This window comes from Phlebotomus argentipes, unplaced genomic scaffold, assembly GCF_947086385.1.
Source record: "Phlebotomus argentipes unplaced genomic scaffold, Phlebotomus argentipes genome assembly contig_15, whole genome shotgun sequence".
Taxonomy (NCBI): Eukaryota; Metazoa; Arthropoda; class Insecta; order Diptera; family Psychodidae; genus Phlebotomus; species Phlebotomus argentipes.
The window spans coordinates 5,856,632-5,881,262 of NW_026776181.1; the positions used below are offsets into that span (position 1 = coordinate 5,856,632).

The following is a 24,631-nucleotide window of genomic DNA, read 5'->3' on the forward strand; positions in this document are numbered from 1 at the left end:
AAAGACACACAAAATCCATCAGCAAGTGATCCCTAAATCTTACAAATATCACTCTAAACTTACACTCGCCATATCCCTGATGAGATTGATAATATTCTCCGCTTGCTTCACCGAAATTGATCCTTTGAGAAACCATCGCTGATTCAAATTCCGAGCATCTTCTTTGGGTCTCCGCTTCACTTCATACTTCTGACTGTCGTCCTCCAGCTCGTGCACCTCCTCAATGGCCGACTGATCGCCCTCCTCCCAACTGCTGTCGCCGAAATCAATGAACTCATCTTTCCTCTCCAGCGACGCCTTCAGATTGTGCACATTGAAGTCAATACAGTGAGACAATCTCACCACTGGCGGACTCTTATTCGCTCCCGGAGCGCCACTGATTACCGTTGTGCTCTTCACCTTCACCTGCAGCTGCAGTGACTTCGCCACCACCGCCAGGAAGATGTCAATAATCCCCAGACGCTTCATATCGAAATCCCCACCGCTCTGATTAACAATACTAAAGTCTGTGGGTGGCATTTTGGTGATGTTGAGCAAATCTCCGAGGCTGTCCGGTGAGATTTCCGGCAGCATGCGACGCAGCAGAGCCGTCACTTGACGCTGCACACGATCGCTACCTGTGTGCAGGAGCGTAAGCAGATCCTTCAGCAAGCCATACTGATGGGAGAGATAGGATCTGCCCACAGTGCTGCCGGACAGTGCCAGAACCATGCTCAGCATCTCGAAGCAGTACGTGTCTGGCGGACGAGAATTCTCACTGCTCACATCGCTCTTCCCATCAATCTGCGCCACAGCATTCACCGCTTCCCACTCTTCCTTGGAGCGCTGCGCCTCCTTCCGAATGGCATGCACAATGTGGACAATCACCTGCTTCTGCAGATGTGACAATTTGCTGCGACTGAAGAGAATTCCCACCATGTGCTCGCGCATATCCAGCGAATCCGCCTGCATACTGGCTCCACTGGACTCCATCACGGCCGCTGAGTAGTTCTCACTCGGATAATCTTGCTGCTGTTCGCCCAGAATCAACTTCCCAAACACTTGTCCCGTAATGAGTCTAAACACTCTCAGTGTTTCCGCCTCGCAGTTTCTGTGCTGAATCTGCAGGGAGTTTGTCAGCTTGAGATTGTGCTTCAGCAAGAGGAGTTTGTCCTCCAGCAGTGGATATCCCATCAAACGAATACTCCTCACTCTCAGCGTGGGATCCTGACCACTAAGCACAAGTCTGAAGTGTGTTGAGCACTCATCCTTCACTGTGGCTGTGATCCACGTGCCCTGATTCGTCACACCCTCAATGTCCACACTCTTCAGCAGATTGGTGTCGCCCAGAGATTGTCCAGCATAGAACATGATGTTCTGCACTTTATTCCCAATGTCTCGACTGTTGTCAATGTGCACAAAAATCTGCCTGCACACATAATTCAGCCTGCTCATGGAGATATCTATGATCTTGGACTTGTTCCTGTCCTCCTCATCACTCTCCCAGAACGTCTCCGTGGAGTTGTCTATCAGCGCGCCCACCATTGCCTGTCGCGACGACACAGTCAGCTCAAACATGCCCTGCAAATCCATGAGACTGGAAATCTTGGTGCTACTATTTTGCAAATTGTAGTTGGACTCTTGCAGCGCAATCGTCGAGGACAGAACCATATTTTCATTCTGCTCGTCAGATCGCGACAGAATCTTCGAGATATTCCCAAAAACTCGAGACCTGTGCAGAAACTGATGATCTGCCTGCCGAAAGCGTATCCCGAAGCACTGAATGGCTGTCCTCTGCAGTGATGATCCGGCAGGAAGCAGAAGCGTCAAGTCCGCCACGGTTTGCAGGAACGCGTGGAGACTCTGTGTGAGAACAGAGGACACATGACCACTCAATTGTGTCGTCGAGACGGGATGCTCCAGTGCAATCTCTCCGTCAGGCTCCACTCTCTCCTCAGCCACCGGCGTCAAAGATGTCACGAACCACCACATGAGATCGTGCAGACAAATCGTCTGCGTCACAGTCCTCATGAGCCAATTGAGTGCCTGCAGAGAGTATATTCTGCACGTGGCCACTCTGAGGCTTCTCTTCATGGCAAATCGCAGCTTCAGCAGATCATGCTGCTTCAGAATGAACGCCATCACTGGCCTGGACATGAGACACGTCGCCACAGAGCCATCCTTCTTCTTCCCACCGCTGGACGTCATGCCCGCCTGCTCAGCATTAACATTAGTGTTGCCCTCAAGCTCATCCGCCGCCTGAGGTGGAGCTGCAGCCGTTTGCACCACACACGACGACCCAATGAACTCCTCAGGCACCAACTTCCGCAGATTATTGGACGGATAGCACAGCAGGAGGGAGCCGGCATCTGCAAAAACCCACACGTGTTAGTCAATGAAAATGCAATCTATGGCATGCATTCATTCACCACTGTCGCATGTTGAGTTATTCCGCCGACGCAGAATGACACGCGATCCCGCATCAACTTGATTGCTGGACGCCTCTTGATTCTGACCACCGTAGAACTTGCTGTAATTGCGTGACTGCCCATTCCATCCCTGACCCATTGAGAAGCTCCGGTGGAACTTCATATTGGACGATGTGTTGAGCTGACCGAGAATATCAGTTCCCGTCTGGTCGATTGAGTCAAACGAGATGTCCGAGAGAGGCTGAAATCATGCAAAAATGCACTTGTGAAGTTTCCACGCTAATCATGAATATTTTCAATTGAGAGGTCAAATGATTTATTCAATTTGTATAGTGAAACCATTGTTGTGAGAGATTTAAAATGTTGAATTTTGAAGGGGTTTGTCATTAAGCAAACTTGAGTACAATGAATATTTTCTTATGAATTTTTCAGTTGTATTTCTATTTCACATGCAAACTAGCAAATGAAGTATTCAGAAACTTATTACAATTGCAAACACGAAACCTCTTCAATTTTTTATCAGTTTTTTTTAGCTCCGAATATCACATTATAACTTGTAAATCAAGACTTTCTAGAAGATTTCTTTCTTCAGTTCTTGGCAGACGTTTGACTCATTAACATGGCGGGGAAGAGACATGCTTCTTCATTCCAAGATTTGATTACTAAACTCTCCGACAGTCTTTACTTCGTTGGTGGCAATATAATGGAAAAAGGTCCTGACGCTCCACCAAATCGGCGAACGTATATTTCAATATTGGTAGCAACAGTTCAAATGGTGATGAGTGTAACATCAATCCATCGTTTCTCAGACAGTTTGCAGAATATGGCTTTGCCAATACTCTGCACTGGATTTGGTGTTCAAGCCTTTACTAAAATTTATTTGCTTTTAGCTCAAAAAGATAATATTCTCGAGGTATTAAATTTGTTTTTCAATTTCATTTCTAACTGTGAACACAATCCAAGAGTGTCTCAATGCTTTGAAAGATACATTCACTGGTGCAATTTGTGCAGACCTTACATTTTTCGCTTCTACTTCTGCTGTGTGGAAGGATTCTTTCTACTAAGTTTAGCTATTGCTTTGTGGACACGAACGAAATTTATTCCTCTTCAAGCTGTTCTACCAATTTTAGACTACGAAAGTGATGTGGGATTTGTAACGAACTCTGTAATCTATATTATTCTTGGAATATACGGTTCATACAGCTTCTTTGCCAGTGACTATGGATACTTAATCTCAATGGTGATGGCTTATGGACAGTTACAAACAATCGCAATCACCTGTGAAGATCTCACGAACCACTTGGAACTCGGAAATCCTGATGATCTTAAAACTAATTCACTTATAGTGGATATCGTGAGAATGCAACAGAGTCATACAGTGTTAGTGCACAATTAAATAATAAGCTTTCCACCTACAAAAATCCGATTTCATTAAACTTTTAATACGTTTTTCAGATATATGGCAACTTTGGATGATAGTTTTGGTTTGCATTCATACGTAATCATAACTTCAAGCATGATTTGCATTGCTTTGGCTCTCTTTGTCGTTATTCAGGACCTTTGGTTTTATGGAATCATAGTGATTTTGTTGTTTGTCTGGCAGATTTTCACTCTCTGTGTCGTCGGAGGAATTTATGTCTTGATATTGGAGAGAGTTGAAAGGAAAATTAACGAGACAAAATGGTATCTTTTACCTCGACGTAAACAAAGACTTTTCGTATGCATTTTCCAGTGGATACAAAACGTTCCAGAACCGTCAGCATTATCAAGAATTCCTCTCAACTTCGACACCTTCGTAAATGTAATTATTTCTAGTTAATTTCATATTCTATAGAAAGACGCAATCAATAAAATTAAACTTATTTCCAGTGCATCAAGGCCATGTACAACTTCTTGATGATATTGTTAAATGCAACTGATTGACGTACTATGGAAGCCAAGTTCGAAAATGTTGCATGGAATTTTAAAACTTTTACGCCACTTTCAGCATCGTCGTAGTGTCGAAGGAAGAAATTAACACGTAAGAAAACTACTTCTGTAGCATAAAACATGTTGAAATATTCATGATTCTAATTAAACTAAGTCACGAATGCCTTTTTTTCTTCTTATTCCGAAGTCAATGAAGTATTTCTCAAGGTTGGCAAGCTAAAAAGTCGAAGGTAGATTACTTTCTTCAGTTTACCGCCGAAAGCAACTCTATCAACATGGCGAAGAAGAGTCTGTCAGTTTTACTTCACGATCTATTTATTAAATTGTCTGACAGTCTTTACTTTATCGGTGGCAATATAATGGAAACAGGTCCAGACGCTCCACCAAATTGGCGAACAAACATCTCAATATTTTTGTTATTCATTCAAGTGACCATGAGTGTAACGTCAATCTATCGTTTCTCAGACAGTTTGCAGAATATGGCTTTGCCTATACTCTGCACTGGATTTGGTATTCAAGGCTTTGCTAAATTTTATTTGCTCTTAGCTCAAAGAGATAATTTTTTCAAGGTAGTAAATTTGGCTTCAAACTTTATTGGTCAGAATGAGAAGAATCCAAGGGTGTATCGATTTTTTGAAAAATACATTCACTGGTGTAATTTGTGCAGACCTTACATTTTCCGCTTTTACTTTTGCTGTGTAGTAGGTTTTATGTCAATAAGTTTTGCTATTGCTTTGTGGACTGGCTCAAAATCTATCCCACTTCAAGCAGTCCTACCAATTTTAGACTACGAAAGTGATGTGGGATTTGTAACGAACGCTGTTGTCTATTTTATTCTGGGAATATATGGCTCATACGGTTTCTTTGCCAGTGACTATTCATACTTGATTTCAATGATGATGGCTTATGGACAATTACAAACTATCGCTATTGCCAGTGAAGATCTCACAGAACATTTGGAATTCGAAATTTTGGATGATCTTAAAACTAATTCACTTATACTGGAATTTGTGAAAATGCAACAGATTCACACACAGTAAGTATCAAATCATTACCCAATTCAATGAAGAACAATTCCTAAATTTGTAATATGAATTTCAGATATATGGCAACTTTGGATGACACTTTTGGTTTACATTCATACGTAATCATAAGTTCAAGCATGATGTGCATTACTTTGGCACTATTAGTTGTAATTCAAAACCTTTGGATCTTCGGTATTATGGTGATTTTGCTGTTTGCCTGGCAAATTTTCAACCTTTGTGTTTTCGGAGGAATTTATGTGTTGATATTAGAGAGAGTTGAAAGAAAAGTGTACGCGACAAAATGGTTTCTTTTACCTCCACGCAAACAAAGAATGTTCGTTAACATTTTCCAGTGGATTCAAAACGTTCCAGAACCGTCAGCATTGTCAAGGCTTACCCTCAGTTTCAGGACATTACTTTCAGTATATATATAAAATTTTCCCACAAAATGACTACATTTTCTTAAAATTATCAATTTCATTGCAGTGCATCCAAACCATGTACAACTTATTGATGGTACTTCTCAGTGCAAGTAAATAAATTAAAAGCACACTGTTTTAAAATCATATCAGATATTTATGTACGTCACCTTTATAATGACAAACCCCTTGGGAATTGTTCAAATAAAATATGCACAACTCACCCTATCGCATCCATTTTCCCCAGAGTTGTACTCGAACATGTTGTACAGAATGTCCTCGCTCAGCGATGCTCCCAGAGATTCGAGGCAGGAGAATATCTCAGGCGCCGGCCACAGTAGTTCTGGCGAGAGACAGCCTGAGACTCCATGTCCCGCTCGAGCTTGATTTGCCACCAGTTTTCCATCTCTCGGCGACGTTCTGATGCCACTCAGCCTGTGCATCATCTTCTGATTGAAACTCTCCCGCCCAGCGTCGCCTCTACTGGTGCCAGGCTTGCTCATATCGCTGGTCAATTGATTGACCTGATCCTCTGTCATGATTGGGATCTGCTGTGGTGATCGCTTTTGATCTGCCGTCACACTGCCGATGCCATTGGACGAGAGCTCGAGCAGAAATAGCGCATTCTCCTTCATCATCGTATAAATATCCGAATTAACAATGAGGGACGTTTTTAGGCCAAACAAGTTCTCAAGCTTATTCCCCGCAGATTGTGGAGAGCAGTTGAGATTGATGTTCTTCTGTCCTGGGAGATTTTTGTCGCGACACTTCTCACACAGTAAGTACCAACTTGTGGCTCCCTTGCCGCCATCGCCACAATTTCCCGCCCATCCCTTGCAATAGGTTCCCACAGAGTTGTAACCCTTGCCATTCGCCGATTTCCCACAGCCCGGATGGACAATGCGCATGTGGTATGTCACTGGAATGGGCAGGAAGATTTCACACATCTCGCAGTAGCTTCCCTCGTCCTTCTTCTTTTTCCTCCCTTTGCGTGATTCACAGTTAAACTCCCCGAAGATATCACGAGCTGATCGATTGGGAGGACTGTCTTTGGCCGGTTGATCAGAGAAGGATGACAGAGCATTGCTCTGCACCAACTGGACACAGTTCAGGCACAGTTGCTCCCACAAATACACCAGACATCTCAGAGCAGGAGGCAGTACTGTGACAATCTCCGGCAATGAATGCAATTTACACTTCTCCCCACGACGACGATTGTGCACGGATGAGTTTCCCGACTTGGCCAGAGCCTCTAAAGTCGACGGACGAATATTTAAGTAATTCCCCGCATTTGCCACTTCCACAGAGTGTCTCTGTTGGGCCTTTTGCTCCTTCGTCAGCGAAGCATCCTTCGCCTCTCCTCTGGTCACCACAACGGCACCTTGCTTGGACAATGTTGGATGGAACTTCAGGAAGGACGCACACGCCATGGCATCATGAACAATGCCTTCGTGCCAGAGAAATGCCGCAAAAACCGCCCTCAAGCTCTCCGCCAGTGCCGGCGGAAGAGCCTTTTTCGGCACATTACTTCTAATAGGAAATTCCGTCTCTGTTGCCTCGCCAGAGCTGATTGACTTATCATTGCTGGACGTTGTCTGACTAATTGAACTGTCTCTATCAGTGACGCTTAATTGTTCTGCAAGTAAGTACAAAAGAGATTGATTAGTGAATAATATTACATTCAAACTAGAACTTCAAAAATCGATATTCCCCCAACTAAGATAAGCATATTTGCAAACTCTTTTATCTACAATTCGCTCACTTGCCAAATTTATAGCGCAATAATAATAATGATAAGGTAAAATGGGAAAATATTATCTACTCACGTATGCCTGGTGATAATTTCCTATTCCTCGACCTTCTGGGGCTTCTCTTTGGCGATGATCCCTCATGTGACACTGGCGCATTGGATCCAATTGCAAAATTTCCTGCATACAGTGGCGTTGAAAAGTCCTGCACGTCAGCAGGGAATTTTCCACCACTTTCATCTGGACTCCCGCTGGAGAATTCCTCGACATTTTGCACTCTCACGTGACTCTGATCCGCCTGCTTCAACTGCGGAATGGCCACGGGACTCGAAGAGCGACTGCCACATGGTGGTGTCACTCCATTGCCATTACTCTTCCCCGAATCCTGTCCTCCAATGGCCTTCACAATGTCACGCACGGAAACCGAGGCGAATTCATGAAAATCCGACTTTCTCCGCGTGAAATCCTTACCCTCAACGCTGTCGCCCTTGAACCACTTGCTGAGAGCCTGAAGCTTGCTCGCTCCTCCCCCCACCACACCTGCAATGGTCGATCCAATGTTTGTCCCTTGATTGGGGCTCTGAGACAAATTTCCGCAGCCCTGGCGCGGCGAATCCTCTCTGGAAGTTGAGGCTTCTCCAGCAGCAAAAGATGCTGCGCCCTCACACTTTGTCTTGGCAGCCTTTGACTGGAATACGAAAGGACTTCCACTCGCCGGAGGCAAATCACTCGTTAGTGGAGGCGTGAATTTGTTTGAGCTGAAAAATTCGAAGCCCTTCTTGTTGGGCGAGTTAATCTTCAGCTTCGGCTGAGGCTCTGGAATGGCTTCTGGATCGAATGATTCCACATCTGAGGTGCTGTTCTTCCTGATCCTCTCCAAAACACACTTGGTCGTCGTGGGCTCCACCACCGGATGCAGAAGCATCTTCCCCAGATGCTGATTGTACTGCAGACACCACGCCTCCGTTGGATACCAGGCATTTGTGCAATGCTGCCTGATGGACTCTGTGCTCAGTCTCACCCACACACCATCGTCATTCTCCACCTCGTCAATGAAGGAGATTATGCCGTCCATCTTGATTGTTCCCACTTGCTCAGACTGCAGTGTAGGATGAGCACGAATCCGCAGACCAGCAGAGTTCTTCGTGCGGAATCTCCGCAATTTATTCGGTGGCTCAACCCTCTTAATATTGGACGGTGGCGGAGGAATTCCAGCCTCCTTCACCTCAACTCTCGTGATGTTCTCCAGCGGAATTCCATCAATAGTCACTGTCAGACAGAAATTTCCCACAGAATTCGGCGTCCAAGCCACACCAAATGTTCCATCTTCCATATCCTTTGCCGTGAGTGTTTCAACAATTCTCGTCTGAATGGGATTCACAAATCGCAGCTCTTCAAAGGAATACTCCTCATAGGCCTTCATGAAAGTGATCGCCTTGTAGCACATCCTGTCCTTCATGGTGGGTTCATAGGGCACTTTGGGTGGCGGTGCCAAATCGCTGGATGTGAGAAAAGACATTCGACGCATCTTCCTGCTCCCATTACCTGTCGCCTCCACTGGAATTGCTGTGATCTCCACACGCAAATCCGCCACGAGGACAAGATCACCATATTGATCGCGTGTCACCACGGTCAATTGTGTTGGCCATCCATAGTGAATTGGCTCCGCAATCGCCTTCAATTCGCACTTGTTCGTGTCCAGACGAGGTTCCGGTTGGAGCCAAGCAGCCAATCTGGCTCCTGACGATCCAGGAGCGCAGGTAACAAAGTCTTTGAGGAATTGACGCTCATTCGAGTGACTTCTGCAATGGTGAAAAAATAATTGATTAAGTCAATATTGAATTTCGCATTGTTTTCCTCTATAAATACACAGGATGATTGAAATAAAAAAAATCCCCGTTTGATTTCCTGCCCAATCGACATTCTTCCCTCTGTTTTGTCTGCAGAGTGTCTTTGCAATTTTAACTGACTCCACCAGTTTGCATCATCATCATGTCTCTTATCTTACAAATGATAATGCCAATTTATTATACAGTCTGCTCTATTGAAGCAACAACCTGTTTAGACGTGTTCCTGCTCTGTACGATCAATTTTCTTGATTTTCACTCATTCCACAGTCTTCATCTCATCTGGAACTGCTTCTGTGTGTGTGTGAGACCGTGAAAAAAAGAGTCTCTCTCTCTGGGTGAAACCACATATGATCACTTGAGAAACTTTAGGGACGGTCATAGCAATAAATAAGGAGAGAAGAGTGAGAGAAATAGAAATACATATAAGAACACGAGAGATGGTACAAATTTGTTCGAAAACCAAGAAATTTCTCATCACTCTTTCTGCCTTTTCTCCCTTTTCACAACATCTTCCGTGTCCCTGTCCAAATTCCCAGGAATAACACACAAAACAATACAATTCGGGGGAGTTTTTTTTCTAGTCAAACCATCAGTTTTACTATTTAATTTTCTCTGCACGTCCTTTTGTGAGACGAATAACTTCAATTTCATCTATGAAATTTCTTTATCTCCGCATCCTTTTATGCTGCATCTTATCGATGCATTGAATCTCTGCATGGGTTTTACGATTGATTCCACTTTTTTCAGAAAAACCACAATACATTGCATTAGCCCTTCTTGTGTCTCTGCCCTCCTTCTTCTCATTCATTTGACGATCAAGACTCGCTGGTGGGCACAGAAGGAGTTTTTTTTCCAACTGAGATCAAGTGTGTGCGTTAGAAAGAGAACGGGTTACACCCTCTCACTTTTAAAATTCTCTCATACTCGTGAAAAAGACCGAGAGTGAATGGATTTATTTTTATTCAATTCACATTTGCTACTCTCTTTGCTTCTGTGCTCCGTTGCTATTTCACTGCATCGTACATTTATGTTGTACAAGAGTGAGACACACTGTCGCAGTGATCATAAAAGTCGCGTAGAAAATTGTCAGGCAGCAAGTCGTGAAGTCGGGTAGAAAATATCTTTAAAAATCGCCTAAATTTAAATGATTTCTTGATCCGCAAACACTGGTGTCAGAAGTGGGATAGGATTTTTGTAGAGAAAACCTATTTTTTACTCGATTTTTCTGCACAACCAGTGAGAAACAATCTCCTCTCCAGCAATGCACACCATCAACAAGTCACAAGCACACCAATTCTGTCTTTTCCCTCTCAGCGTCAGTTCCCTAGTGTATCTCGGAGAGCAAACAAGGGCGTTGATCAGTGATCTCGGGGCTCAACACTTGTGCACAAGTGAGATCTCCTAGGCGGAGACGCGAAGAAGTGGTTTTGTGAAGACGGAAAGCTAATGAGAGTGAAAATCTTGTGAATAAATCAGCTAATTATCTATCGCGATATATTGCATAAAAACCAGCAACAGCACAGCAACACCTTACTGTGAAACAGCAATTTACTCGCTGGAGAATTGTGATTTTCCCCCCTCCTCCTCCTCTTCGACTATATTCACGCGGAATATTTTAATATTGGAGTTTTTTCTTCACCTCTCCGCTCGCTAGCTGTGTCTCTGAATAATATAAAGCAGCATATTCTTCGACACACAATATAATGATTATCACAATACAGCAAGGCTACAAGTGTAGTACACAGCAAGTAAGTCATTTTTCTCTCTCTTCTTTCTGTACAACCAAATCCCAACACCTTTTTCATTCCGCTACTTCACATACACAGAGTGTTGGGAGGAGGCGAAAGAGAAGTCACAATTAAAAACAAGGTGGAAATTAACTGTAATTGAATTATCCCTCCGCACTTTTTCCTCACATCTCTCACATCATTAGGTTTCAAAACGTAAAAAAAATTTAAGCATTGTAGAAAAGTTGAGATATTTTTAATTAAACAGAATTATGCACTGTGAGTAAACAGGAATTCTACACTCTGTAATAGTGATAGAAGCAATTACACTCCGCACTCTTTTTTTTGCTCTGTCTCACTCACTATTTAATTTTATTTCCACTTTACTGAATGGCGGTACAATTAGATTGAGAGACACCACAGAAGCGCTCACAGTGTGAGACTCATTTTTAACATCCGCTCCAGACAATTATTCCTGAGGAGAGAGAGAACCGAGCGAGAGGAGATCATGAAATTTGTCGATCTCCAGCTCGGGCGCATATATTTTTCCACCCAACAAACACCCGAAAAAGCATCATTCTCGAGCCTCTCCCATTCTTTTCATGTTAAATGGTAAATTGTGTATAGCATCACTTGATGTAATCGCAATATAATTGTACTTTACCGAGAGTGGGAACGAGGAAAAAAACATACACACAGCATTATATTGTGGAAAATATTGTTAGATGAGATCACATGTTGGGGAACTGAATTTCCTAAAAGTCGATGAAATAACAAGTTTGTCTTCCCTCATCAAAATACTGTACATTATGTATGTATATAGAAATAAGAGCGAAAAGAAGTGGATCATTAACGAAAAAAAGGCCCGTCTCTCTCTCTATTGCAACTTGACGGGCATTATGCAAATTCACCTGTGTCGTCTCTATCTGAAATTGCCATGGGGACATCCTGGTTGACCCACAGTGTTTTTCTCTCCCTCTATCATTATATTTCTCGATCAAATTCCCCGCCTAAAAAGGCTCTCCTTTGTGAGACATGCATAAATTTCACATTGCGTGCTTCTCATGAATTAATTTTCAAGATTAATTCACCTGCAAATAATGTCAATTCTCCTCTTTTTCCCTCAATCACTGAGCTTGTGCTGCAATTAAAACACCATCTCAAGTGCATGCCTTCATGTCACAGTTTCTACATTTGGGCAAAGTGACAGAGCGAATATGGCGTGTGAATCATTGGAGGAAAAAAGTGGAGAAAAAGAAATATCATAAGTGGAAATACAGTCCTCAAATGAGATGTACAACTATTTGCAATTCTAGACTCTCTCCATCTCTGTGTACTTGCAAGTGCAATAAAAATGCGTCTATAAATAAGTCTTTCTTCACACACAAAATAACTCTCTTTTTTTTGCTCCTCTGCTTTTCCACCCATAAAAGCAAGACGAAATGTATTTCACAAAATACTCTTCCTCTTCTCCTTTTCACGATGGACGCAAACAATGGTTAAAGTAACTTCTTTTCTTCCCTCCCCCCCCCGCCCCTGTGAAATGGATCCTCAAACCAAGAGTCTTTCTTCGGACGCGCAAAAAGCCATCGCACCGTGGCCGATAATGATAAATGAATTTCTCCTGAAGCGAAAAAGCATGCTAAACACACGGCATGTGTCACTGGTTTGCTCATCGCGAGGCCGGCACAATTTTGCCATTGATTATTGTAATTAAATTCTTTACACCTGCCACGAAACTCACTGTCGAATTCTTCGAAAATTGACGGGATATCTGTTTAAAGGCATGCAACAAATGCTGTCGGCAGAACACACGAGGCTCCAAATTAGTCAAGGAGAGTATGAAGTGACCGAAAGAAGAGAGTGGAAAGAGTGAGAGAGGAGTGAAAGAATTCCTTATAGTCGAAAAACATGTCTTGATTCTACAATTAATTCCTCAACTCGTTTAGCGGATAATTTTATTCTATTCACACGCTAGGCTCATTTCCTCAAAATAATTTCTCCACACACACACTTACACACTTTTACTAATTTGAGATTGACAGTCCTATCAGTCGGCTGTCGAGGCTGAATGCTCATTCAAAAAGTGACTCATTGAAGTTGTTCTGAGGTGATGTTTGAACACAAAATCTGTACCATTTCCATACCCAATTCTTTTAATGTTAATTATGCCTCGAAATGGGCGCATTAACTCATCTCATTGGGTTTCCCCAACTGTCCTTTGTGCCCCAAACACAAGAGATAGAGTGACATTCTCTGCAGAATTGCACAATCTTTGAAAATATTCGTCTCCATATGTTAGTTTTATGCTTATCAACTGATTTATATTTTCTTCACTTTTTCAGTGTGTTCGTCTACAAGTGGAAAAGCTTCTGTGACGACTTTTTACATTCAAGCCGAGTAGTCGCGCTCTTGAATTGATTAACACAGGCAAACACAAGAGAGCCAGTTTGTGATCAACTCTCGCAGCGCGCAGACCAATTCGCTGTAAAGTGATCATCAGTCTCAGCATAAATTTTACCCCCATCGAAGTGTGTGATCTTCTGAAAAATCACGAACAATTTGGGGTGTTCGGTGGAAGTGAGGAAGCGCTATCAACACGACGTGCAAGAGCAATAAAACCCCCTCCAAACTGTCTCATATAACACACGTATCAAGTTCTAAAGCTCCATCGAGACGTTCTTTGTGTACAGTGTTTGATGAGAATCGTTTCTCCGCTGAAGGCAACAGTGTGACAGAAAAAATCGCCGCTGGTGAGGCACAGTGAGAATTTCAAGAACATCAGGAAGACTGTGCGAATACTGTTGATTTATCAATTTTTTTCCACGGAAACCCGAATGATAAAACTTTTATCCATTTAACGTGCGACACACTTTTCGCATGAAATCAGAATGTGTCATAGAGTGACATAGAAGTGCGTGCAAAAAAACACTATTAATATTCGCGAGATGTGTGATTAAGAGTCGAAGTATGTGATTAAAATAGATACACTTGTGCGACAGAGGAAAAGCTTCTTAAACTGAGAAATATATTGAAAGTGAAATGGCATTGAAGTCTTAATATGTCCGTTTGGCAAACAAATAGAAATACTTTAGTGATGATTTTGTGAGAAAATCACAAGAAACACTGCGCCGCACGACATCAAATACTAATTTTAAAAGCCAACGATTGATCTCTGGAGCGAAGATCACGACAAATTTTGAGACAAATGAGTCAACAATCACTCATAACGTAATTCAATACACACAGAGTGATTAGTAGGGACAAGTGAAAAGTGGATTCTCTCTCGTTGTTCCGATAAAAAAGTGAAGAATCTGATGGAAAATACAGTGAGAATTCTAAAAATGTAAAAGCAAACAGGATGTCAAACATGTTTCTCAGACATATTTAGTCAAAGAGAAGACACAATATTTCTCCAGTGTGAGAGAAAAGATACATTTGAGAGAAATATCACAAGATCATTGCTCCCTTTTTCCACGGCAAAAAGAATTTTTATATAACAGAATAGAACCACACAGGCAAACACATCCTAAGTATCGTGTGTTTAATTTGTTGTGGTGCACACAATTTATTTTATTTCTTTAATTGCCTGCACACAGAATTAAGGAGAGAGAAAAAAAAACAGACACACACACCGCCCAAGACATCCCATAAGAAGTGAAAGAAGAAAAGAAGAGCTGAGACGTGGAAATAAGAAACTGTAAAAGCAAAAACCTTAAATACAGTGGAATTTCTCTCTTTCTTTCTCTTTCTCCGGCGCACTCTTCAAATAATATATTCTATGTGGTGTTAAAAAGTGTGTGATATTCTTTGAACTGATCATAATTCTGTGTGTCTATTTTCCAAAAAAACAAGAAAAAAACAGTCAAAACACTCTTCCTCAGCAACGCCCAAATGAATAATGAAAAAAATGCACCAATTCCCGGGAGCGACATCAGCAAATCTGCTCTTGTTCGCATTGTGCCTTATTGCACTATCGCTGTGCACAGCAAAACATGAGGACGACTTCGCCACTCGGACCCCCTTTGTCAGAAATAGATCAGTGAATCACCAGGGAAATGTGATAATTTCACATACAGAGCCATTTCCAAAATCTCTGTGGAGCAACTTAATTTATTCAAATGAGCCGCAACATGACGAGAGGATCATCAAATCAGCCACACATGATGAGAGATTCTCATCATCAGATACCCGAACTTCAGCCACCGGAAGTGCTCCACTTGGAGCGTCGCCCCGACGTCGTGTGTGGAAGATCACAAGTGCAGTGGATGATGATGCGCGGAATTCTGCAATGCCACATTCGTCACGACATTCACTCCAGCGCCGAGACATTCGGCATAGCGCAACACCAATCAATTTGTGCAATGAGAAAGGGTGTACGTGCACAAAACAAACGCTCATGGATGTGACATGCGAACTTCAAGGCAGGGTGAGTGTCACTTTCCCCGCTTAAACACCACGTCCAATCGATTTCCCAATGGACATTTATTGTTTCAATCGAGCCCAATCACACAAACACACTGAAAACAGTTGCGGAAATTATCACTTAAAGTTCGTTGATCGATAAAAAGTAGATAGAAAAATGGGTTTTGGATAGAAAAATGTCTAGATTTAAGGCTTTTTTTATCTTTGCATTCGCAACTTATTTCGCAAGTCTGAATACAAATTTTCGCAAACGTCGATACTGCAATAAAATGGTGCTGTGATAAGATAAAAGTTATCTATTCCCAAAATTACACCCAAAACTCCTCGAAAAATTACTAAAAATACCCCTTTTTCTCTGTGGTCACTCAATTGTCGAATGACAAAAGGTCAAAGTCGATCAATTTAGGTGTACAAGAAATATGACAATGAACTTCAATACACGAAGTGGCACCGATTTCTGTGTTAAAATTCTCTAGCAAGATGAAGATCAAAGAGCAAAAATCATTTACAGTACCTACTCAATATATTTTCACACAGGCAAGGAATTGAAATTTACACATCATTTATTATTCTAAGTGGAGCAATCATAAGCAATTCCTTCATGTTATGTGAATAAACACTTTTGAGTGCGCTCCGAGTGGAAAAACTCTGGTGGAATATTATAACATTGGGGAATAAGAGAGGAGATAAATCACCCGAGAGATGAAGTAATGTTTATTGCTATTTTCGCTATTTTTGCCCGGCTTCTTGAAATATTTATTACTGGCGGATGATTCACTTCAGATGTGAATCAAATTGATTGACAACATCTTGGATGTTATCGTCATTTTCACAGTAATTTCCAGCTTATCTGTCGGGAGGACAAGACATTCTCTCTGTGTTAATCAAATAAAACAATTAATTCTCTAATGACCCAGAGAAAAGGGAGACATATTATGGTATTTCTCAGACATTTTTCCCTCTTATGCGCATCCAAATATGCTCAAATACTGAATATTCCCTTTCAATAGTTGCTGCCTTATCACTTTCTTTGTCAGTTTCTCTCCCATTCGACATTTATCTTATCGCTTTCAGAGGTTTCCTTAAGCTATTTATTCGTCTCACGAGCACTAAACGTACAGAAAATAAATGCATGTGGGTCGTTTTTCTGTCTCATTCCTCAAGCACAACCGAGATATAGAGCAGGGCATCCCAAAAACGTATCAACTGATGAGACACGGAACTGAAGAGTGAATATACAATAAAGCCTTTTGTCTATAGCAGTGTCGAGACGGAGCAGAAGGAAATTCCAAATCAATCTCTTCTAAAAATATTCCTTTCCTCTCTCTTCTAATGAATTTGTGAACCTCCATATCGAACCACTTCTTTCACTGATTAATTCGACCCTTTCAGTGGTATTGAATTACATCTCCTTTCACTGCATCTCTCTCACTCTCATTTGGGAATATTAATATGGTTTTGAACTTGATTTCTATTACACTTCACCCCCTCTCTGGACTAAGCAAATTCAGTCAATTCCATCTGAATTAGTCAGACACAGTTTTCATGCTCAACAGGAAGGCTCTTTCTCGATGGCATTCAAAGAGACTATATATATGTATATGTATCAAGAGCGAGAGCGACAGACCCAACCAATGAATTGGATCCAATTGTGAACTCGGTGAACGATCAAATTATTCAATTATCTCCTATTTATACCCGTACAATGTTTGATACAAGCATTGAAAACAATCTATACTAGACAATGAAGTTTTCCACCCCACATCATTTTGCAATTGAGACTTTTTGAAGAGTTCCGACTCTTTCAAATTGTTTTGTTGCTTTGGGAGGTAACCAAAATTCAATCATACGCGGCAATTTTACGCACTGAAACTTCTCTGAAATTCAGGTTGTTCGAAAACTTGTGGTTTTATAATGATTTTTTTCCCCTAAAATGCCTGTCAAATTCATTCTAAAATCCTCCTTTGACGTCGCTCAAAAACATTTAACTTTTCTCATGACATTAGCGTATTATTTGCTTTACTAATGTTTGCACGCTGAAAAAACAACCCACCGAAATTTCACATATCAGTTATAGCGACAAAGTGCCAGTTTTATTGGCCATTAGATTTAATTGAAAAGATCATCTCATTAGCCATCTCAGATACAAAAATACATGCTTTACATTACAACCACGGCAATAAAGTGATTTTCACACTTTTGCCACGTCTGCCAATGGCAACACAACTCTCTCGTGGTAGCTGGAGTTGATTATAAAAATAAAAATGTCAGATTTGTCATACAATTAGCACGGTCGATCATTAGAAAATGACTCTCTTTGTTCAAAGGCAAACAGTCTCATCCACTTGGGACAGACGCAACATGTGTGGGTGTCAAGGATTGACCAATAATGTGGTGAAGATTAGCTGTTGCTTGTTAGTCAATTAGAGAAGGAGTAGCGAATTGTATTGTATTTCATACAATATTCAACCCATACACATTATTGAGGGGGGAAAAAATGCTGAAAATACTCTTTCCATGCTTCTGTGTGTTTTTCCAACTGTGATTCTTGGCCTCTCCGCCCACATATTGAACACACATCATTCACCATTGTTTACACTTCCCTCCGCGCTCGCTCATTTGGAATGCACCCAAAAGTTTGAAGCATTTTCTTTCATTGATGAATGTGTTTAATTGTTGATTTTTTTTATCTACTTAATTGCAGCAATACGACTTCAACCATAAATACCATATTCCGAAGGAAGCGTGGTCATTGACAATGCACTTGGCCAAAAACACACGACTACACATTCATCGTGACTTCTTCCAGCAGAATCACATCAACAGAATCCTTATAAATGGGACAAAGGAGTCAGAAGCTCATGTGGAATTTATGGAAAATGCTCTACAAGAGAATAATGGCTCTATGTTGGAAATTAATATAATTAATTGTCACACGGTTGTCCTGAAAAACGGAACATTCCATGGTGAGTTAGGAAATGAAGAAAATATCACAATAAAATCTAACTGATCATTTTTCTTGCAGACGAAAATAAAATAAACTTCACAAACTGCCGAGAAGTCATAGTTTACGATGGAGCTTTGAGCCAGACAAGCTTTAATGCCGTCTTTGATAATATTGGACATCTCAAAATGAATCCTCACGCTCGAATTGCTGGGGATCGATCGACTGTGACAATCACAAACAGCTTTATTGATCGTCTTGAGAGTGTTGGAGGAATGATCAAGGAACTTCGAATAGTCAATTCAGTCATCAACGAAATAGTCTCCAATGCATTTGGCATCACAGAATCCATGTCAATTGACTTCGAGAATACAAGAATTGATAAAATCCAACGAGAAGCATTTCCACAGAGAGTATTGTGCAGTCAAATGAGAATTGTAGACTGCAATATAACGACAATTCATAGAGAAGCCATTGCTAATTGTGGTTGCCAAGTTATTATCATCGAACGGAATAGGATAAAGACAATTGCAGAGCGAGGAATAAGTGCTTTTGCTGCCCAAGCTAGCATTTCGTTCAATAAGATTGAAAAAGCGGAAAAGCATTGGCTCAAAATTTCACAATTTGACAAATTAGAGGTCAATAACAACTCCTTTGGCCACTTCGGCGCCATGGATATTGAAGAGCTCATGAAGAGAAGGATATGCAAGTTCGAAATGAACTCTATAACAAATGCTGATGGAGGATCTCTTCGTCTACCTCAAGACTGCATTGTGAAATCTGTGTTGTTCCAGAAAACCTGCGAATGTGGCAAAAAGTGGCTCAGTTTACTGGACGTGTCAAGTTTCCAAAAAATGACAGATGAGATTTACTGCAGCACTGGTGACTTGCTGAAACCCTGCTTCAACGCAAATCTCACGAAGCTCACTACTTACTATCGCGAAGTGTGCAGTGATTCGAAGGTTCTGGACTGCATGGAAACGCAGAAGGACCCAAAGATGAATGGGAACTTTATCAAACCGGGTGATTTTGGAAAGGACAGCGGACGCAATAATTTAGTCTACTGGATCACAACCGGAGTGGTGTGTCTCATTATCCTTCTCCTCCTGATTGGAATTGTGATTGTTGTGGTGCGCAAGAGAGGAAATCGCACTGACAGAGCAGGATTAATCACAGCAACGCCTGAACATTCGCACCACAGTGTCGAAAGAGTGCCGAGAAATACGAGAATTTTCACACCAGAAGATCAAATTATTATCAATCAGACACTGGATAAGATGAAACTCAAGTATCCTGCCGAGAAGTACGATCAAGTCTATAACAATACCCAAAAGTTGTTCAACGGAAGCCTGACAGAGAGCGAAAAGGTGCTGACAATTGGTGAGATTGTGGGAACGCTTAGCAAGTGTGAAAACTCCGGAGAGGATTTTGTCGCCTTCACGGACATTCTGTATAAACATCTTGCACCGAAGGACAATAATCAAAACGATCCCGTCTATGCTGAGCCAAATCTCATTGGCAGCAACGACGTTGACGATCGAAACACACAACTCGATCTCAATCACATCTACGCCGAGCCACAGAGTGTTCAACAGCCACTACTTAACAACGAGTACGCACTTCCTGTAGATAGAAACACCGAGTCTGGCCTCTACACAGAGCCAGTGGTCAGTCCTAAAGGTAAGCAAGGAACTCTCGTCTCATATCACAAGCAATTTCTCATGATAGAATGTGAAGAATTCTCAAGATTGTACCACTCTCTCTAGATTTGCTCCCCCACGCGCGAATTATTCAAAATGATTCACAGTAAATATTTACAATAGAAGGTGTGTGAGAAAGTGTTGCGAATGATGGTTTTGCTATTTTCACATTCTTGCTAATTTTAACACAATTTTGATTGGGGATCTTTTCTAAGCCTGGGAGTTTGTCTTTATCACCGTAACCATCTGCTGCGTCAATTAGCTAGCGGATTTGCCTTGAAACTGCCTCAATATTTATTCTAATTCAGTATTTGTTCACCCAGAACCTCCACGAAAGCTCATCAGTCCCTATGCGATTGGAGTGACGAACGTGTCACAGCCAGCAGGAGCGCCAAATTTGCCTGATGTGCTATCCCAATCCACGCCATCATCGTCAGCAGCAACACCGCCGAGTGTCACGCAGGGCAAAGTTCAACGATTGGCCAATGAATTCGCCAACAATCCCAATTTCCACATCACTCGATCACCACGATCCAATCGCACGATACCAAAGTACACCATTCCAGCGCCGAAGGGACAGTCAACGGGCCAGGATGGATCAACAGGCAGGGATCGTGCAGCAGGTGCTTTTGGACTGCACAAGAAGGACTCTGCGTCATCTGACCACTCAGGTGGCAGCGATATCACCGTGAAAATGGACGATGTCATTGATTATGCCGATGCATAAGATCGCGATAGTGATCAACATGTGTGTATCATAGATGTTGCTGAGCAAAAAGACTAAAAGAAACATTGTTAGTTTATATATATGGACAGATTCTAGTTGTCTTGCATCTTCCAACACTTATACGATAAGAATTTTATACTACGTGATATTAATTATATTGATTTATATAATGGGTTAAATCGATAACAATAACTAATAAAAATTGAAATTGAAGCATATAAAACATCATGTTCGTTACGATTGATTGCACGCGATCGAAATCTCCTCAAATGTTTCCTCTCTAATACAACATAAAATACTTCCAACTATTCGCTGAGAGATGGCAAAACAACCATACATACGCTCCGCGTGTTATGTTTGAGCATCTGTAAATTGCGCAACACCACCACATCGATATTATTCAAGTGCTCGAGGAAAATTACTCGCGATCGCATGCGATTCAACCCAACAGAGAGAGGGAGAGAGACTCTCATTTCACTTCACACTGCCATGAAAATTCAGTGATTGTGGAGATTTCATCGGGGAAGGATGCTGTCGATCATCGGCATTCTCATCGAGTGTATATTTATAAATATTTTCGACACTGGTAATCAATTAAAGAGTGACTTTAAATACACAAAGTGATCATTTATGGATTGCATTACACTTCTTCCGACACGATAAAAATATCAGTGAAGTCATGAGATTTATTTTACAGTGGAGTAATAACTCACTCACACGTGGTCTCCTTTTTCTCCTCCTCCTCAGAAGAAGAATGAAAAACACTCAAGAGGAAACTTTTCAGTGGTTTTCATACAGAAAAATAGACAATATTTCACAGTATTGATGCAAGGAAATTTTTTCTACATCCTCTTTATCATTCATATATTTTTTTTTTTAAGAAGTGCGAGAAAAGAAACACAACCAAGGACAAAATTTCATTATAACTCGTGATAATGATGTGTAACAGTGAGTTTTTTAACACTTTCTGTTGACACTCAAGTCATTAGGAGTGCAATTGAAAGGCCACAATTCATACACGCAGACTTTTCCCCGCCACATTCAATGGATAACTTAATAGCCAAATAATGCGGCTTTTGTGTCTCTTCTACTCTTCAGTGCATTTTAACAGAAAGAAAATTTCCAAATGCGCGTGTAATGTCAATAGAAAAGAGGTGTCTTCAATTGTAAATAATCATTTTCCTACGACGTACAACGCCTGAGTTTCTCAAGATAGAGAGGAAGCGTCAAATTTAATGCTGTGCTGAACTACATTTTTCTTAATCACCCGACAATTGAACGTACTTAACATGTCAATAATACTCTCGACCTCTCGGTATCATGTGAAGATCGCTAATTCAGCAAGAATTAGAGCTTCATGGGTAACACGTAAAAAAAGGCCAAATGTCCACCTTATTTGTCAGCGTAATCCAAGCAGTCAACAGACATTTCGTCATTCGACATTACACAAAATCCAATTGTGTATTAATTTCAATTAGGTAAATAATACGCCTCTACTCTTTTTCCACCTGACCATCTTTTTTCGGCACGCCACACTGTTTAGTCGCTCTTTGAGAGCTAGTGAATTCAATTATACAGTTTTAGAGTTTGATTTTTGAGGACAGGAAACTTTTTGAACACTCTGTTCTGACAATTACTCATGACAAAAAAATCGCCGTGATAAAATTTCACAGAATACAAACGTGAACCGTGTGTTCGATTTGCTATCTTATCTTTTTCTGTGAAAGAGAGCCACGAAAAAAAACGCCTTCCTACCTGATAAACGCAATTTTTTCACACTTATCTTACTCATGAGTTTTCACACAATTAGATCATATTGAAAGTCTAGCGTAGAGACGACGAATTGTGAGTTATTCTCCGGCTAAATTGGCAATTGTACTTCATCAGCAAAAACCCAAGTGAAGTGCGTGTAAAGATGACAAAAGGACTCCAGAGAGGATACATAATATTTCTCCTGCTTTTCGCGAGTGAATTGCTAGTGACAAGTGCTCACAATGTCGACTACAGTCGAGAATACAGTGAATATGTTGAGAAAATTAATGAAAATGACTACATTAGTAATGAAGATGTGGAGTTAATTGGGCCACAGGCTGTGAATCACGGATCAATTGACGACAATGATGATCAAGAGACCGATATCTTTCAGTCTGCACCACCGCAAGTTCATTGCATCCATCGCGATAGGGGTCGAATATGTGACTGTGGATTTCGCAATGAGGTAAGTCTGTTAGCAAACGCGGTGCCAACACACGGTAAATATTTGCACAAAACTTCAACAACTTCCATTGCTCTATACAGGAGGCTGTGCTGCCGCGAATGATGGGAAGCATTGCTCATGTAACAGTGAGCAACTGCAAATTCGTTAGGGTATTGAATGGCACCTTCGACACCCTCGACATCCTCACTCAGGTCGCCTTCATCAACATCGAGCATCTCGTGCTGGACGAGAATTCTCTGTCTTTTGCACGAGCATCGCTTCAATTGAGAGTTTCACTGTCCTTCACCAATGTCATCATCGAGCAGATCCCTTCGTACGCCATCAATGGATTCATCCTTGGGATATCCTTCGACCGATGCCGCATTGGACACATCAATTCATTCGCTGTGACAGGAATAAGACATTCACTTGAGAGCTTCGCCATCTGGAACACATTCATCAGTCGAATAGAGCATCAAGCATTTAAGAAGTTCACTTGTGGCCAATTCCAAATCACCAACACGACAGTGAATGGACAATTGTCCTCGCGCAGTTTCTACGATATCGACGTAAATCAAGCCTTGCTCATTTCAGAAAACACCTTCTTATCCCGGATTCACTCGAGAGCTTTTGACTTTAGAGGTAAAAATCAATATTATTGTCATATTTTTCTCTTTCTTCTAATGTTTTCTCTGTCCTTTTTTCAGTTGTCAATCTCGCTAGTATTTTCCGGAACAAATTTGGCGGATTGAGTGGAGAAAGTTTCATTATGTCAGTCAGACAGATGCCAATGATAACCGAGAACAATATGACTCTCGTTCAACCGCGAGCATTCACTTCAATAGTGATTGAGAGAGAAGTTCTGAGGCGTCTCACGGAGCCAATGTTCCTCGATTTCTCCCGCAACAATCTGGACACGCCCGATGGACCTGAACCACTTGTGTTCGCCCCAGAGTTTAGACTGATTTACACCAGAAATCAGTATATGACTCCTATAACTTGTGAGCAAATCATTCAGATTCAGGACAATGAGTTCTTCAATCAATTCTCCAGTGAAACCTTCTTCAGACTCCGTGACTACATGATCGATAAGAATGTCGAGTTCAGTCGACAAGAAGATTTTCACTCATTTGCCCACATCATTGAGAATTTCTGCATAGAAACATCCTACTTCTGGTACATCATCCTAGGCGTTGGACTCTTCATTCTCCTGCTGCTGTTCATCCTCATAATAATTCTGTGTGTTTGGTGGCGCAGAAGAAAGGCAAGGAAATTGGATATAATCAAGCCAGAGGGTAAAACATACCGTGAAACACAAATTGTCATGCAAATTGAAAATCATGGACTCTTGAAGACTGAACTGTAGAAATTTCTTATCTTATAGCAACATTGCCAACATTAATTTATGAGTTATATACAAAACAGAGTGACTAGTTTTGAGGTGATTTCTTAAAATGCTAAGTCAATTGTGATTCAATGTTCCTAAAGGAAAAATAAATAGAAACTAGAATAGACAAAGAGAAAACAAATCA

General features: G+C 41.3%; 3 protein-coding genes across 7 annotated transcripts in view; 2 read left to right on the plus strand and 1 right to left on the minus strand.

Annotated features, from left to right (window-relative positions):
• LOC132263089 (E3 ubiquitin-protein ligase highwire) overlaps positions 1–24,631 on the minus strand; it is a 34,722-nt gene that overhangs the window by 1,552 nt on the left and 8,539 nt on the right. For 2 of the 3 annotated variants that reach the window (XM_059762666.1, XM_059762664.1), the window contains 4 exons: positions 7,608–9,331; positions 6,006–7,417; positions 2,409–2,649; positions 64–2,348 (listed from right to left, as the gene is read on the minus strand). In XM_059762666.1, the coding sequence (XP_059618649.1) occupies positions 64–2,348; positions 2,409–2,649; positions 6,006–7,417; positions 7,608–9,331 (5,662 nt within the window). The remainder of the gene's footprint in view (positions 1–63; positions 2,349–2,408; positions 2,650–6,005; positions 7,418–7,607; positions 9,332–24,631) is intronic. The other variant, XM_059762665.1, reaches the window with a different exon arrangement.
• On the plus strand, positions 14,584–21,125 carry LOC132263090 (uncharacterized). Of its 2 annotated transcripts, XM_059762669.1 has the most exons (5): positions 14,584–15,535; positions 18,236–18,497; positions 18,557–20,155; positions 20,242–20,301; positions 20,499–20,603. In XM_059762669.1, the coding sequence occupies exons 1-4, from the start codon at positions 15,008–15,010 to the stop codon at positions 20,283–20,285; spliced, it is 2,433 nt and encodes an 810-aa protein (XP_059618652.1). In that variant the 5' UTR covers positions 14,584–15,007; the 3' UTR covers positions 20,286–20,301; positions 20,499–20,603. The 2 variants fall into 2 exon arrangements, with proteins under 2 accessions (XP_059618652.1, XP_059618650.1); XM_059762667.1 differs by lacking the exon at positions 20,242–20,301 and having other exon boundaries at positions 20,499–21,125.
• Positions 21,414–24,616, plus strand: LOC132263092 (uncharacterized). Of its 2 annotated transcripts, none has more exons than XM_059762671.1 (4): positions 21,414–21,488; positions 22,790–23,120; positions 23,201–23,741; positions 23,807–24,616. In XM_059762671.1, exons 2-4 carry the CDS (start codon positions 22,818–22,820, stop codon positions 24,463–24,465), a joined length of 1,503 nt encoding a protein of 500 aa, XP_059618654.1. In that variant the 5' UTR covers positions 21,414–21,488; positions 22,790–22,817; the 3' UTR covers positions 24,466–24,616. The 2 variants fall into 2 exon arrangements, with proteins under 2 accessions (XP_059618654.1, XP_059618653.1); XM_059762670.1 differs by lacking the exon at positions 21,414–21,488 and adding an exon at positions 21,580–22,380.